Here is a 13,517-nt window from a genome sequence, read left to right on the forward strand (position 1 = left end):
GTACGTTTTAACAATTTACTCATTTTCAAAGACATATAACTCGTATCCGCACCCGAATCAAACAAAACAGTAACATAAATATCGTCGAGAAGAAACTTACCCATAACGACGTTGGGATCATTTCTGGCATCACCCTGCCCCAACACAAATGCACGACCCCTTGCTTCGTTGCCGTTGTTGTTCCCACCGTTGTTGTTGTTGTTGCCATTTCCCTGATTGTTGTTATTGTTGTTGTTGTTCTGGTTCCTGTTTAGCTGAGGACAGTGCCTTTTGAAGTGCCCTTCTGCGCCGCAATGAAAACACCCCTTGTTGCCCTGTTGCTGATTCTGCTGTGCTTGTGGTTGCTGCTGATTCTGGTTCGCAGGTCGAGGGCTTCTACAATCTTTGGCCTCATGACCCATCTTGAGGCATCTTTGACAACGACCCTTGTTACACTGGCCACTGTGGTGTCTGTTGCAGTTGTTGCACTTTGGGAGGTTCCCTCGATATCCGCCCTGCCTGTGACTGCCTGAAGAGTGCTGACTGGGACTCTGATAACTGTCAGTCTTTCACTGCTGAACCTGTGACTAAACTGAAGCTGATCCCTTGCTGGAATCCCCATCCCATTTTCTCTTGTTGTCACTGGGAGTAGCAAGTGTAGTAGAAGTGGTAACGGTAGCAGTAGCGCTGATGCGTTTAGGCAGCCTGTTCTGATCCACTGCCTGATCTGTGAGGCGATGCGCAAGGCGTTGAATAGCCTGAATGTTGTCAAGATTAGCCGATGTCACATGACTCTGAATCTCTGGCGCCAAACCTGTGACAACTCGAGTTTCTGACTTCCACTTTCGCATTAGATGCGCGTTGACTTTGACTGTTTAGTTGTTTGGCTTGTGGACTTGAAATTGTACGCGTTGTGTTTTAATGAAACGTATTGTCATTTTGCATATATGTGATTACTTGCTGTTGTAGAAAATAATATTAGAATTATTATTAAAATGCTTAGACTAAATCACGTAATGCCCGACGAAACAGAATTTATTTGCCATTTAACCGACTCGACGAAACATATGTGTTTCGCCGAGCCTTGATTCGCCAAAACCACCAAAGCCCAATTACGGCCCAGATTGTTTGCGTTAAATATATATTAGATCAAGGGGACGATGATAGATATAAAAAAAATACTAAAAACCCTAGACTCCTCCCCATTTGACGGCAGCCGTGTGACCTCGTGATCCCAAAAGGACGAACGATCGGAATCACTTCCTTATTCATTGCGGTTAGTGCAAATTATGATCCGAATACGTGTTAATACGGTTATTTGAATAATATTCCACATATCTCTGTAATGATAATTGTCATGATAGTGGTTGACTGCTACGTTTCCTTCGGTCCGATAACATATCTCGCATGTTTTTTTGTTGACATCATATTTCCCTGGTATCATTATTATGTGTATAAAAGAAAATCAAACCCACCGTTTTATTGGCCCAATAACACCGAAGGGTGGCCACATAAATGGTCGGCTATCATCTTGTACATGACTTGTCAGTTTTTTTAAGTGTTTAATATTTGTGTCATGTTGATTGAATGTTGTATATCATTGGGGGGAATTGGCGGTTGGGTCATGGTAGGTCCAATCAACAAAATGTGGCTCTACACCTCTAGTTATAACAAAAAGTCAAATATGCAAGTGCATGGTGTTTACTAGAATGTGGAGCCAAAAAGATAGGGATCATGTGATTGGCTAAATAGTTGGCTAGTGAAAAGATTGGTCCAATCGAAATTAAGGATGTATGACACACTCAAACCCATAGAAGGGATAATATGCAATGCACGTGAATTGTCAGCCAGCATGTTTTCTTCTTTTGTTATTTATTTGAATTGCATGTGTGATGTTTTGGTTGGTGGGTTAGGGTGGTTAGTCAAGGACAATTGGCTGTGGGCTTGGCCCACTAATATTAAAGAACCGAAATTTTTGTGAGTGGCAGCTAGCCTTTCACGTAACCAACTCACCTCATTTGATTAATGTTGTTAAGCGGCTAAATTATCCTAATTGGTGGGTATGGGCGGCCTTTATATGTCACACCCCGACCACGTAAAACAACAAATCGTGGCGGAAACGTCGGGGAGTGTTGTAACAGAATTTTTTGTTTCACAACCATGGTAATTAAAAGTTATGTTTTATTCATCAAGCGAAGGTTGCATAGTCTAAAATTAACTGAAACAAAGTGTTCATTACATAACTAAACTAGTTCCATCTTTATTTTAGTCTCTAAGGCATAGGTCCGCCCTAGTGTGTCACGAACATCCTAAGCAACAGCTCCTGAAACACATGTGAAATAGGTACGTCAGCATAAAAATGCCTGTGAGATACATAGGTTTTATGAAAATAGGATTCATGACTTAAGTTTTAAGAAAATGTTTAATAAAATTTTGTCATGAACCTTGAAAATTGTTTTGTTTCGTAAATTATATGAAAAGCGATAAGATCAGAAGATGTGTATAAATGAAAGAATAACATATGGTTAAATGAATAACCAAGTAGTATGAGTTTGTATAAAACAGACTATTTTGTAAACCAAAGTCTTGAAAAATATGTTGTTGTGTAAAATGTACAAGTCCAAAAGTAGTCAACAAATGTTATGTATGGTAAGCAAAGTGTAGTCACATAAACCAAATGTAAAGATGTACAAAACAAAGTATTTTGAATATATCAAAAAGTTATGTTTTGCAAAGTAAATGCATGTTTAATTGATACTAACACTTATGTGGTAAGTTAAACGCATACATTCAAGCCTTGAGACAGACGGATAACCCTAAGTCAAGGTTATCAAAAGAAATGTTTTCGGATTCGGTCATTCCTTACACCCAAACAAACCTAGGATGTCAGGAACGGGATTTGTCAAGTCCTATGGTACCATTACTTACTACCGAGCGGCGTAGCTAATGTTAATGAACGTATTTAAGTCCCGTTTGTACAAACCAAATGTTATACCAAATGTAAGCATGTTATATGAAAACAATGTACTAAGTATGCTAAGTTAACATACAAAGTAGAAAAGTTATGTAAATCAATGTGCTAGCATGCTCAGTCAACATACATAGCAAAAATGTAAGGTAAACAATGTACTAAGTATGCCAAGTAAACATACATAGCAAAACAATGCAGTGTAAATCATGTACTATAAGCGTACTAATGAACATAGCAAGTATATGATATGAAAACATGGAAAGCATGAAAGTAACAAGTAGGCACATGTGTTTCACCCCAAAACATTTGGAAAACAGTAAAAGAGGGGTCTATGTACTCACAGTAGTGCGTCTTGAATCGAATCTCAAACCCTGTCCGCTACACGACAACCTACAACGTACTAATGTCTATTAGACGAGCGGGTCGTGCCTTGGCTTAGAGTTTAGTATTTTGGGTCACGTTTCTTATATTGTTCCGTGTGGTAATTATTTGTTAAAATAGTTAATGTTTTAACTTAATCATATGACATGTTGGGATATTTGTTCATTCAATGTTCTAGTAAACTTTTGTCTAGAATATATTTACTAAGTGTTGGATTTTCGGAAAATTTCTGCAGAGTATCCTCTGTAAATAGAGGTGTCCATGCTTTAATAGCATATCATTTTCTTTTATATAAAATCAATAGTTCATTTTCAATCACCAAACCGACATATCGACAAACAAAACGTTGCATACTTCATTTCAGCTTTATAACTCGAAACCGGACTGTTTTCGAGGATTTTTATAAAATAGTTAACCCTTTCTAAAAATCACCAAATTTTTACAGAATATGACATATGTTCCAAAATTTATTGTGTAAAAATATCAAAGTCCAATTCGTTAGCCACATTTTATAAAAAATCATTTTCTCGACTGCAATCAGATTTGCTACCTTCTGATCGCAGTTTACGGAAATATTCGCTAAAAATCAACCGTAAGTCCGTTTGATGAAATTCCAGTTGGAGGATCGTCCTGACAATGGTGTCTATCTACTGTAAAAATTTCATGAGTTGATTTTATTCAGGTTTAAGGTTATGACTCCGAAAGTAACCCACTTTTTCTGCAACAAAAATGCAGCTTGAGCTGCTGTCCAAAAATAATCTTTTAAAAATAGTAAACGGTCTCGAAAAATTATGATTCCAGTGCCATTTGTTTAGTTATTCCAAAACATTCATTTTAGGCTTTTGAAAATCCACTTTTCGACTTAAAATGATCCCGTTACAGCCTGTTGAAGTTGGCTGGAAATCCAACTCAGCAAGCTGTTTGAGTTTTTGTGTGAGCAAAACAATCAACAATCGAACAAGAATCGAAGTGAGGCAAGAGTATGAATGAACTTACTACTAGCACAAGGCTAGGGTAGAAATTCTAGTGTGAAGATGATGGGAAGCTTGAATCACTAGAGAACACCTTGAGATCACCCTTGAATCTTCACACCACTTGAAGGTTGTTAGAAATAGTGATGAACATGAAGAACAAGAGTTTGAAGGTTTGAAGATGGAGAGAGAGAGATGGGGGACGGTTGGGAGGGAGGAGAGAGAGAGGTGATTGATGAGTGAAGTGTTGGGGGAGTGTGGTGGTATTTATAGGCAAAAAAAAGGAATCTAACAAGATCTTCCATGATTACAAAAATCTCAAGGAATCCAAGAAAGATCAATTGTAATCATTTCAACATCTATCAAGAAATTTGGTGGGTCCCTCTTGATATGGCTGAAATTTTGATGGGGGAGGGGGGTCCATGTGTAAATTTTTATATAAATATGCCATATGTAGGCTAAAACGGGTGTTTAACTAGATACCGGGTATTTTATCTAGCGTTTAAATCCCGATTTATGGCGTTCTAAATTATTTTTATTACTCTACAAAAATAAACCTACCAAAATATTGTTGGAATAAAATTTCAGTTGCCAAGACTGGCTGCGTTGTCTGCGTTTTGCAGTAGAAGCACTGTGTCGCACAGAAACACGCGGTACGCGCTTAAACTTGAAAAATTAGCGTTTTTAGGCGTTTTAATTTATTTTTCAACACGGACCTGATAAAAATAAAGTTTTTAATCATAACAGAATATTTTTGGGATTTAAATATTATCCGGGCGGTCACCAGCGTTAGTTTCGCAGTTTTGTCGTAAATAGTCCTTTAGTTCAAATGAACATGTTTTTGCCATACAGAATCCTTTGGAACTTATTTCTAAGTTATGTAAAGGATATTTAAGGTATGTTAAGCTTACGTCATAGTTCCGGAGTGTACGTTGCGTTAAACTGATTGCGTTTATGCACCAGTTTTGCATATAACTCTCTAGAAATCGATTTAAAGCTTGAAATCGGAGTCGAATCAAATTGTAAAATCATCAAACATAAATACACACATAATAACACCAAAGCACATTGTTTTATTGATAATTCACATTGTTTTACATTATACGACGCTTACAGAACACAGTTGTCACAGTCTCCCCTACTTTAGGAAATTTCGTCCCGAAATTTTATTTAGAGGAAACTTGTGAAAACAAATGCGGATATTTCGCCTTCATCTGGTCCTTACGTTCCCAAGTAAACTCAGGGCCACGTTTGGATTCCCAGCGAACCTTGACCAAATGAATCCGTTTGTTCTTCAACTGCCTGAATGTACGGTCCACTATCTCCACAGGTTTCTCGACAAAATGCAGTGTTTTATCAACACGTATTTCGTCAAGCGGTATGTGGAGGTTCTCGTCAGCTAAACACTTTTTGAGATTGGACACATGGAAGGTTGGGTGAACGTTTCCAAGTTCAGGAGGTAACTCAAGTCTGTAGGCTACCTTACCGATTCTTTCCACGATCTTGAATGGTCCAACATATCTAGGTGCAAGTTTTCCTTTCTTTCCAAATCTGATCACACCTTTCCAAGGTGAGACCTTAAGTAATACACGATCACCGACTTGAAATTCCAAGGGCTTGCGTCGTTGGTCCGCGTAACTCTTTTGACGGCTTCGAGCTGTCTGAAGGTTATCACGAACTTTCTTAACCTTATCAGTTGTCTCTAGAATGAGGTCAGGTCCAGTAAGTTGAGCTTCACCTATCTCATTCCAGCAGACTGGTGAACGACATTTTCGACCATAGAGAGCCTCGAAAGGAGCCATGTTGATGCTGGAGTGATAACTGTTGTTGTAGGAAAATTCAATCAATGGAAGATGTGAATCCCAACTACCACCAAAGTCGATCACACTAGCTCTAAGCATATCCTCCAAAGTCTGGATTGTTCTTTCAGTTTGGCCATCTGTTTGTGGATGATAGGCTGTGCTCAGATTGAGTTGGGTCCCCATGGCAGATTGCATGGTTCTCCAAAATCGAGAAGAGAAGCGAGCATCCCTATCAGAAATAATGTTCAAAGGAACACCATGTCGAGATACAATTTCATCCACATAGATTTTAGCTAACTTTTCAGCAGAAAAATCCTCACGGATTGGCAAGAAATGCGCTGATTTAGTAAGACGATCCACAATTACCCAGATGGCATCATGACCTTTCTTAGTGCGCGGAAGTTTGGTAATAAGATCCATAGCAATGTTTTCCCATTTCCAAACTGGAATCTCTGGTTGCTCCAAAAGACCAGAAGGATGTTGGTGTTCAGCTTTGACCTTAAGACAAGTAAGGCATTTTGAAACATATAAGGCAATGTCTTTCTTCATACCGGGCCACCAATACCGAGTACGAAGATCCTTATACATCTTATCTGAGCCAGGATGAATAGAATAACGAGACTTATGAGCTTCATCCATGAGCAAAGTGCGAAGATCATCTAGGCTTGGGACCCACAAACGGTCCATGAAATAATACGATCCATCGTCCTTCAGTTCAAGATCAGGCTTAATGTGATAGGGTAACTCCTTACCCATCAAGTCTTGTGAAACACAAGCATGTTGAGCCTGAGAGATGCGGGCTTGAATATCGGGTCGAGCTTGAATATCAGATTGAACACCAACACAATGAAGCTTAACACGTTCTTTACGACTCAAAGCATCGGCTACGACATTCGCCTTACCAGGATGGTAGCGAATCTCGCAGTCATAGTCGTTTAGAAGCTCAACCCAACGTCGTTGCCTCATGTTGAGTTCTTTCTGATTGAAGATATGCTGAAGACTTTTGTGGTCAGTGAAAACCACACACTTTGTACCATACAAATAGTGTCTCCAGATCTTAAGAGCGAAGACAACTGCACCCAACTCTAGATCATGAGTGGTGTAGTTCTTCTCATGCACCTTCAATTGTCTTGATGCGTAGGCTATAACTTTGTTCCTTTGCATCAGAACACAGCCAAGACCCAATTTAGATGCATCGCAATAAACGATGAAATCATCATTGCCCTCAGGCAAAGTCAGAATAGGTGCGTCACAAAGCTTCTGCTTCAAGGTCTGAAACGCTTCTTCTTGTTTAGAACCCCATTCAAAGGGCTGATTCTTCTGAGTTAGAGCAGTTAAAGGGACTGCAATCTTTGAGAAATTCTCTATGAAGCGGCGGTAATAACCCGCGAGACCAAGAAAAGAACGAACCTCAGTAGGGGTAGTAGGTGTATCCCAATCCTTAATCGCACTGATCTTGGAGGGATCTACATGAATACCTTGTTCGTCGACAATATGCCCCAAAAATTGAACTTCCTTAAGCCAAAATTCGCACTTGGAGAATTTGGCAAAAAGTTGCTCTTTCTTTAGGAGTTCGAGAGTAAGACGAAGATGTTGCTCATGATCAGCTTGCGTCTTGGAGTATATCAAGATGTCATCAATAAAAACGATGATGAACTTATCCAAATAAGGCTTGCAAACCCTATTCATCAAGTCCATGAAAACAGCAGGAGCATTGGTCAAACCGAACGGCATTACTGTGAACTCATAATGCCCATAACGAGTGCGGAAAGCAGTCTTGGGAATATCCTCTTCATGCACACGAAGTTGATGATACCCAGAACGAAGATCGATCTTCGAAAAATAAGAAGCACCCTGTAACTGGTCAAAGAGATCATCAATGCGAGGTAGGGGATATCGATTCTTGATAGTAAGCTTATTCAGCTCACGATAATCGATACACATTCTGAAGGATCCATCCTTCTTCTTGACAAAAAGAACGGGAGCGCCCCAAGGTGAAAAGCTAGGACGGATGAAACCTTTGTCAGAAAGCTCCTGAAGCTGCTTAGATAGCTCTTGCATCTCAGACGGTGCAAGACGATATGGAGCTCTGGCAATAGGATTTGCACCAGGTACGAGATCGATACGGAACTCGACTTGGCGTGCTGGGGGTAGACCAGGCAACTCTTCAGGAAACAGCTCCTGATAATCCCGAACAACAGGGATATTTTGAATAGGCTTACCTTGATCTTTATCTGCCGTAACATGTGCCAAGAAGGCCACATAGTTCTTTCGCAGATACTTCCGAGCTTGAAAACAAGACATAAGCTTGAGGCTACTAGCCGGTTTCTCACCACGAACCTGAAGGATCTCACCTGACGGGAGCGGCACACGAACGATCTTCTCAAAACAAACTACCTCCGCGTGATGCTTGGCTAACCAATCCATACCCACAATAATGTCGAAGCTTCCAAGTTGCATAGGTGTGAGGTCAATAGGAAAAAGATGGTCGTTAAGGTTCAATTGGCAATTGCGAAGAAGAGAATCAAGAACAACAGGATTACCACTCGCAACTTCTACTATCAAAGGCTTACCTAGTTTCGTTCTAGACACGCGAAGCAATGGCTCAAAAGATAACGACACAAAACTCTTATCGGCACCAGAATCAAAAAGAACAGATGCGGGTTGATTATTAACAAAGAACGTACCGTTAACCACTTCATTGTCCGCTTGCGCCTCTTGTGCATTCATGTTGAAGACTCGACCTCGAGCCTGAGCCTGAGCTGGATTCGCATTCACCAATCTTGGACATTGGTTACGGTAGTGTGTCAGATCCCCACAGTTATAACAAGAACCTGGTGGGTAGTGAGGTCGTGCAGCTTGACCTCGTTGTTGAGCAAGAGGCTGGGCAACTTGTTGAGCCGGGTTCTGAGCTGCCCGATTCTGATTAGCAGGAATGCGGCATGAAGCAGCAAGATGACCAGGTCTTCCACAGTTGGTACATTGACGACACTGGAGGTGTGGCTGATGATGACCGTTACACCTGTTGCACAAAGGTGCATTGCCTAGATAAGGCTTCTTGGCAAGTGGTTGCGCAGGCTGATTTGGTGCAGCTTGGGCCTGTGCGGTAACGGCGTAGTTTTGGGAAGCCTTTCGCTTCCTAGAACCCTTCGAGGAACTAGAATCCTTACCCTTCTTGTTTTTACCTTTCTTGCTATCCTCTTTGTCAGACGCCTGCTTCTTACCTTTCTCCCCCTTCCTGTGCAACTTACCCTTCCGAATCTGCGACTCAGTCAATGTCGCTGCTAACTCGATCGCCTGACGGACTGTGGTAGGGTTACTACCAGTAACGATGTCTTGCACTGAGTCAGGTAGACCATCGATGTACCTTTCGATAGCCTTATCGAGTGGGGTAACCATTGTTGGGCACAACAAACTCAGCTCCTCATACCTATCAGTATATGCCCGATGCTCGCCACTATCCTGTTTCAAGTCATCAAACTCCCTTTCCAAGGCTCGCAGTTCATGACGAGGACAAAATTCCCTCATCATAAGAGTCCTAAGTTCAGCCCATGTTTGTGCTAGAGCAACTTCTGCACCACGGTCTCTCATAACCCCGTTCCACCATGTAAGCGCCCTCTTCTGAAACACACTGGAAGCAAACTCGACTTTGCGATTATCAGGACACTGAACGTGACGAAAAGTATTCTCAATGCTCTCGAACCATTGAAGAAGCCCAGTTGCTCCCTCAGAACCACTAAACTTGAGCGGTTTAGCCGAGTTAAAACTCTTGAAATTGCATGGAGCGTTGTTGTTGTTAGCTTGGTTCAACTGAGCAATAAGATTTGGGAACGCAGCAGCCATCTGCTGCGCGATGATTTCCGCCAGTTCGGCATTTGGTAGCGGATTTTCGCGTCGAGGAGGCATTCTTAAAAAAGAGGAAACATGAGAGGAGACGGATGAGAAGGTTAGATGAAAAGAATGAGATGAAACAGAAATCAACAAAAGCAAAGATGGTGGTCATTCGTCCGTATCACAAAGCAGACAAACGACACACAGTGGCTAATCAAAGTAAATGGGTCAAAAATAATGCTTCGCGAAGACATGCTCGCCTATAAGTGAACACTCACCCCAAGAGTTCCCAGGTAAGAGTGACTGGTCCGATTATGTGGATTTGTACGAACACTCTAGCCTTAGACAGAAAACTCAGGGTACAGGCATTCACTCTTCCAGTTTGCACGTGTTCACACTATTTAGAACCCAAAACTTTGACGAGATTTTGAAGACTTGGAGGGTTTAAGAGATTAATGATCAATTTTGGCTTCGTGCCTTCCATTATGCATTGTTTTTGGTAATCACCTAAGGATAGGTGAAGTGCATGTTTTAAAATCTAAACACAAGACAACTTGTGTTGGGGTCCTAGAAAGGTTATAGTCTAGGTCAAAGCATTACTAATAACCTAATTCCCTATAACCATTGGCTCTGATACCAACTCTTCTGTCACACCCCGACCACGTAAAACAACAAATCGTGGCGGAAACGTCGGGGAGTGTTGTAACAGAATTTTTTGTTTCACAACCATGGTAATTAAAAGTTATGTTTTATTCATCAAGCGAAGGTTGCATAGTCTAAAATTAACTGAAACAAAGTGTTCATTACATAACTAAACTAGTTCCATCTTTATTTTAGTCTCTAAGGCATAGGTCCGCCCTAGTGTGTCACGAACATCCTAAGCAACAGCTCCTGAAACACATGTGAAATAGGTACGTCAGCATAAAAATGCCTGTGAGATACATAGGTTTTATGAAAATAGGATTCATGACTTAAGTTTTAAGAAAATGTTTAATAAAATTTTGTCATGAACCTTGAAAATTGTTTTGTTTCGTAAATTATATGAAAAGCGATAAGATCAGAAGATGTGTATAAATGAAAGAATAACATATGGTTAAATGAATAACCAAGTAGTATGAGTTTGTATAAAACAGACTATTTTGTAAACCAAAGTCTTGAAAAATATGTTGTTGTGTAAAATGTACAAGTCCAAAAGTAGTCAACAAATGTTATGTATGGTAAGCAAAGTGTAGTCACATAAACCAAATGTAAAGATGTACAAAACAAAGTATTTTGAATATATCAAAAAGTTATGTTTTGCAAAGTAAATGCATGTTTAATTGATACTAACACTTATGTGGTAAGTTAAACGCATACATTCAAGCCTTGAGACAGACGGATAACCCTAAGTCAAGGTTATCAAAAGAAATGTTTTCGGATTCGGTCATTCCTTACACCCAAACAAACCTAGGATGTCAGGAACGGGATTTGTCAAGTCCTATGGTACCATTACTTACTACCGAGCGGCGTAGCTAATGTTAATGAACGTATTTAAGTCCCGTTTGTACAAACCAAATGTTATACCAAATGTAAGCATGTTATATGAAAACAATGTACTAAGTATGCTAAGTTAACATACAAAGTAGAAAAGTTATGTAAATCAATGTGCTAGCATGCTCAGTCAACATACATAGCAAAAATGTAAGGTAAACAATGTACTAAGTATGCCAAGTAAACATACATAGCAAAACAATGCAGTGTAAATCATGTACTATAAGCGTACTAATGAACATAGCAAGTATATGATATGAAAACATGGAAAGCATGAAAGTAACAAGTAGGCACATGTGTTTCACCCCAAAACATTTGGAAAACAGTAAAAGAGGGGTCTATGTACTCACAGTAGTGCGTCTTGAATCGAATCTCAAACCCTGTCCGCTACACGACAACCTACAACGTACTAATGTCTATTAGACGAGCGGGTCGTGCCTTGGCTTAGAGTTTAGTATTTTGGGTCACGTTTCTTATATTGTTCCGTGTGGTAATTATTTGTTAAAATAGTTAATGTTTTAACTTAATCATATGACATGTTGGGATATTTGTTCATTCAATGTTCTAGTAAACTTTTGTCTAGAATATATTTACTAAGTGTTGGATTTTCGGAAAATTTCTGCAGAGTATCCTCTGTAAATAGAGGTGTCCATGCTTTAATAGCATATCATTTTCTTTTATATAAAATCAATAGTTCATTTTCAATCACCAAACCGACATATCGACAAACAAAACGTTGCATACTTCATTTCAGCTTTATAACTCGAAACCGGACTGTTTTCGAGGATTTTTATAAAATAGTTAACCCTTTCTAAAAATCACCAAATTTTTACAGAATTTGACATATGTTCCAAAATTTATTGTGTAAAAATATCAAAGTCCAATTCGTTACCCACATTTTATAAAAAATCATTTTCTCGACTGCAATCAGATTTGCTACCTTCTGATCGCAGTTTACGGAAATATTCGCTAAAAATCAACCGTAAGTCCGTTTGACGAAATTCCAGTTGGAGGATCGTCCTGACAATGGTGTCTATCTACTGTAAAAATTTCATGAGTTGATTTTATTCAGGTTTAAGGTTATGACTCCGAAAGTAACCCACTTTTTCTGCAACAAAAATGCAGCTTGAGCTGCTGTCCAAAAATAATCTTTTAAAAATAGTAAACGGTCTCGAAAAATTATGATTCCAGTGCCATTTGTTTAGTTATTCCAAAACATTCATTTTAGGCTTTTGAAAATCCACTTTTCGACTTAAAATGATCCCGTTACAGCCTGTTGAAGTTGGCTGGAAATCCAACTCAGCAAGCTGTTTGAGTTTTTGTGTGAGCAAAACAATCAACAATCGAACAAGAATCGAAGTGAGGCAAGAGTATGAATGAACTTACTACTAGCACAAGGCTAGGGTAGAAATTCTAGTGTGAAGATGATGGGAAGCTTGAATCACTAGAGAACACCTTGAGATCACCCTTGAATCTTCACACCACTTGAAGGTTGTTAGAAATAGTGATGAACATGAAGAACAAGAGTTTGAAGGTTTGAAGATGGAGAGAGAGAGATGGGGGACGGTTGGGAGGGAGGAGAGAGAGAGGTGATTGATGAGTGAAGTGTTGGGGGAGTGTGGTGGTATTTATAGGCAAAAAAAAGGAATCTAACAAGATCTTCCATGATTACAAAAATCTCAAGGAATCCAAGAAAGATCAATTGTAATCATTTCAACATCTATCAAGAAATTTGGTGGGTCCCTCTTGATATGGCTGAAATTTTGATGGGGGAGGGGGGTCCATGTGTAAATTTTTATATAAATATGCCATATGTAGGCTAAAACGGGTGTTTAACTAGATACCGGGTATTTTATCTAGCGTTTAAATCCCGATTTATGGCGTTCTAAATTATTTTTATTACTCTACAAAAATAAACCTACCAAAATATTGTTGGAATAAAATTTCAGTTGCCAAGACTGGCTGCGTTGTCTGCGTTTTGCAGTAGAAGCACTGTGTCGCACAGAAACACGCGGTACGCGCTTAAACTTGAAAAATTAGCGTTTTTAGGCG

The 13,517-nt window shown here is 39.6% G+C and overlaps 1 protein-coding gene and 1 long non-coding RNA gene across 2 annotated transcripts; both read right to left on the reverse strand.

The window, feature by feature from the left end:
- Positions 1 to 2,173: 2,173 nt before the first annotated feature.
- Positions 2,174 to 9,687, reverse strand: LOC110882406. The gene is made up of 2 exons (XM_035978525.1): positions 8,792 to 9,687; positions 2,174 to 2,302 (listed from the first exon to the last, which is right to left on the reverse strand). Exons 1-2 carry the CDS (start codon positions 9,633 to 9,635, stop codon positions 2,289 to 2,291), a joined length of 858 nt encoding a protein of 285 aa, XP_035834418.1. The 5' UTR covers positions 9,636 to 9,687; the 3' UTR covers positions 2,174 to 2,288.
- Positions 9,688 to 10,697: 1,010 nt separating this feature from the next.
- On the reverse strand, positions 10,698 to 13,053 carry LOC110882407. Its single transcript, XR_002560081.2, has 3 exons — positions 12,852 to 13,053; positions 11,816 to 11,864; positions 10,698 to 10,826 (listed from the first exon to the last, which is right to left on the reverse strand). It is a non-coding gene; the product is annotated as an uncharacterized LOC110882407 (long non-coding RNA).
- Between the last annotated feature and the right edge of the window lie 464 nt (positions 13,054 to 13,517).

The sequence above is a fragment of the Helianthus annuus genome, chromosome 10 (assembly GCF_002127325.2).
Source record: "Helianthus annuus cultivar XRQ/B chromosome 10, HanXRQr2.0-SUNRISE, whole genome shotgun sequence".
NCBI lineage: Eukaryota > Viridiplantae > Streptophyta > Magnoliopsida > Asterales > Asteraceae > Helianthus > Helianthus annuus.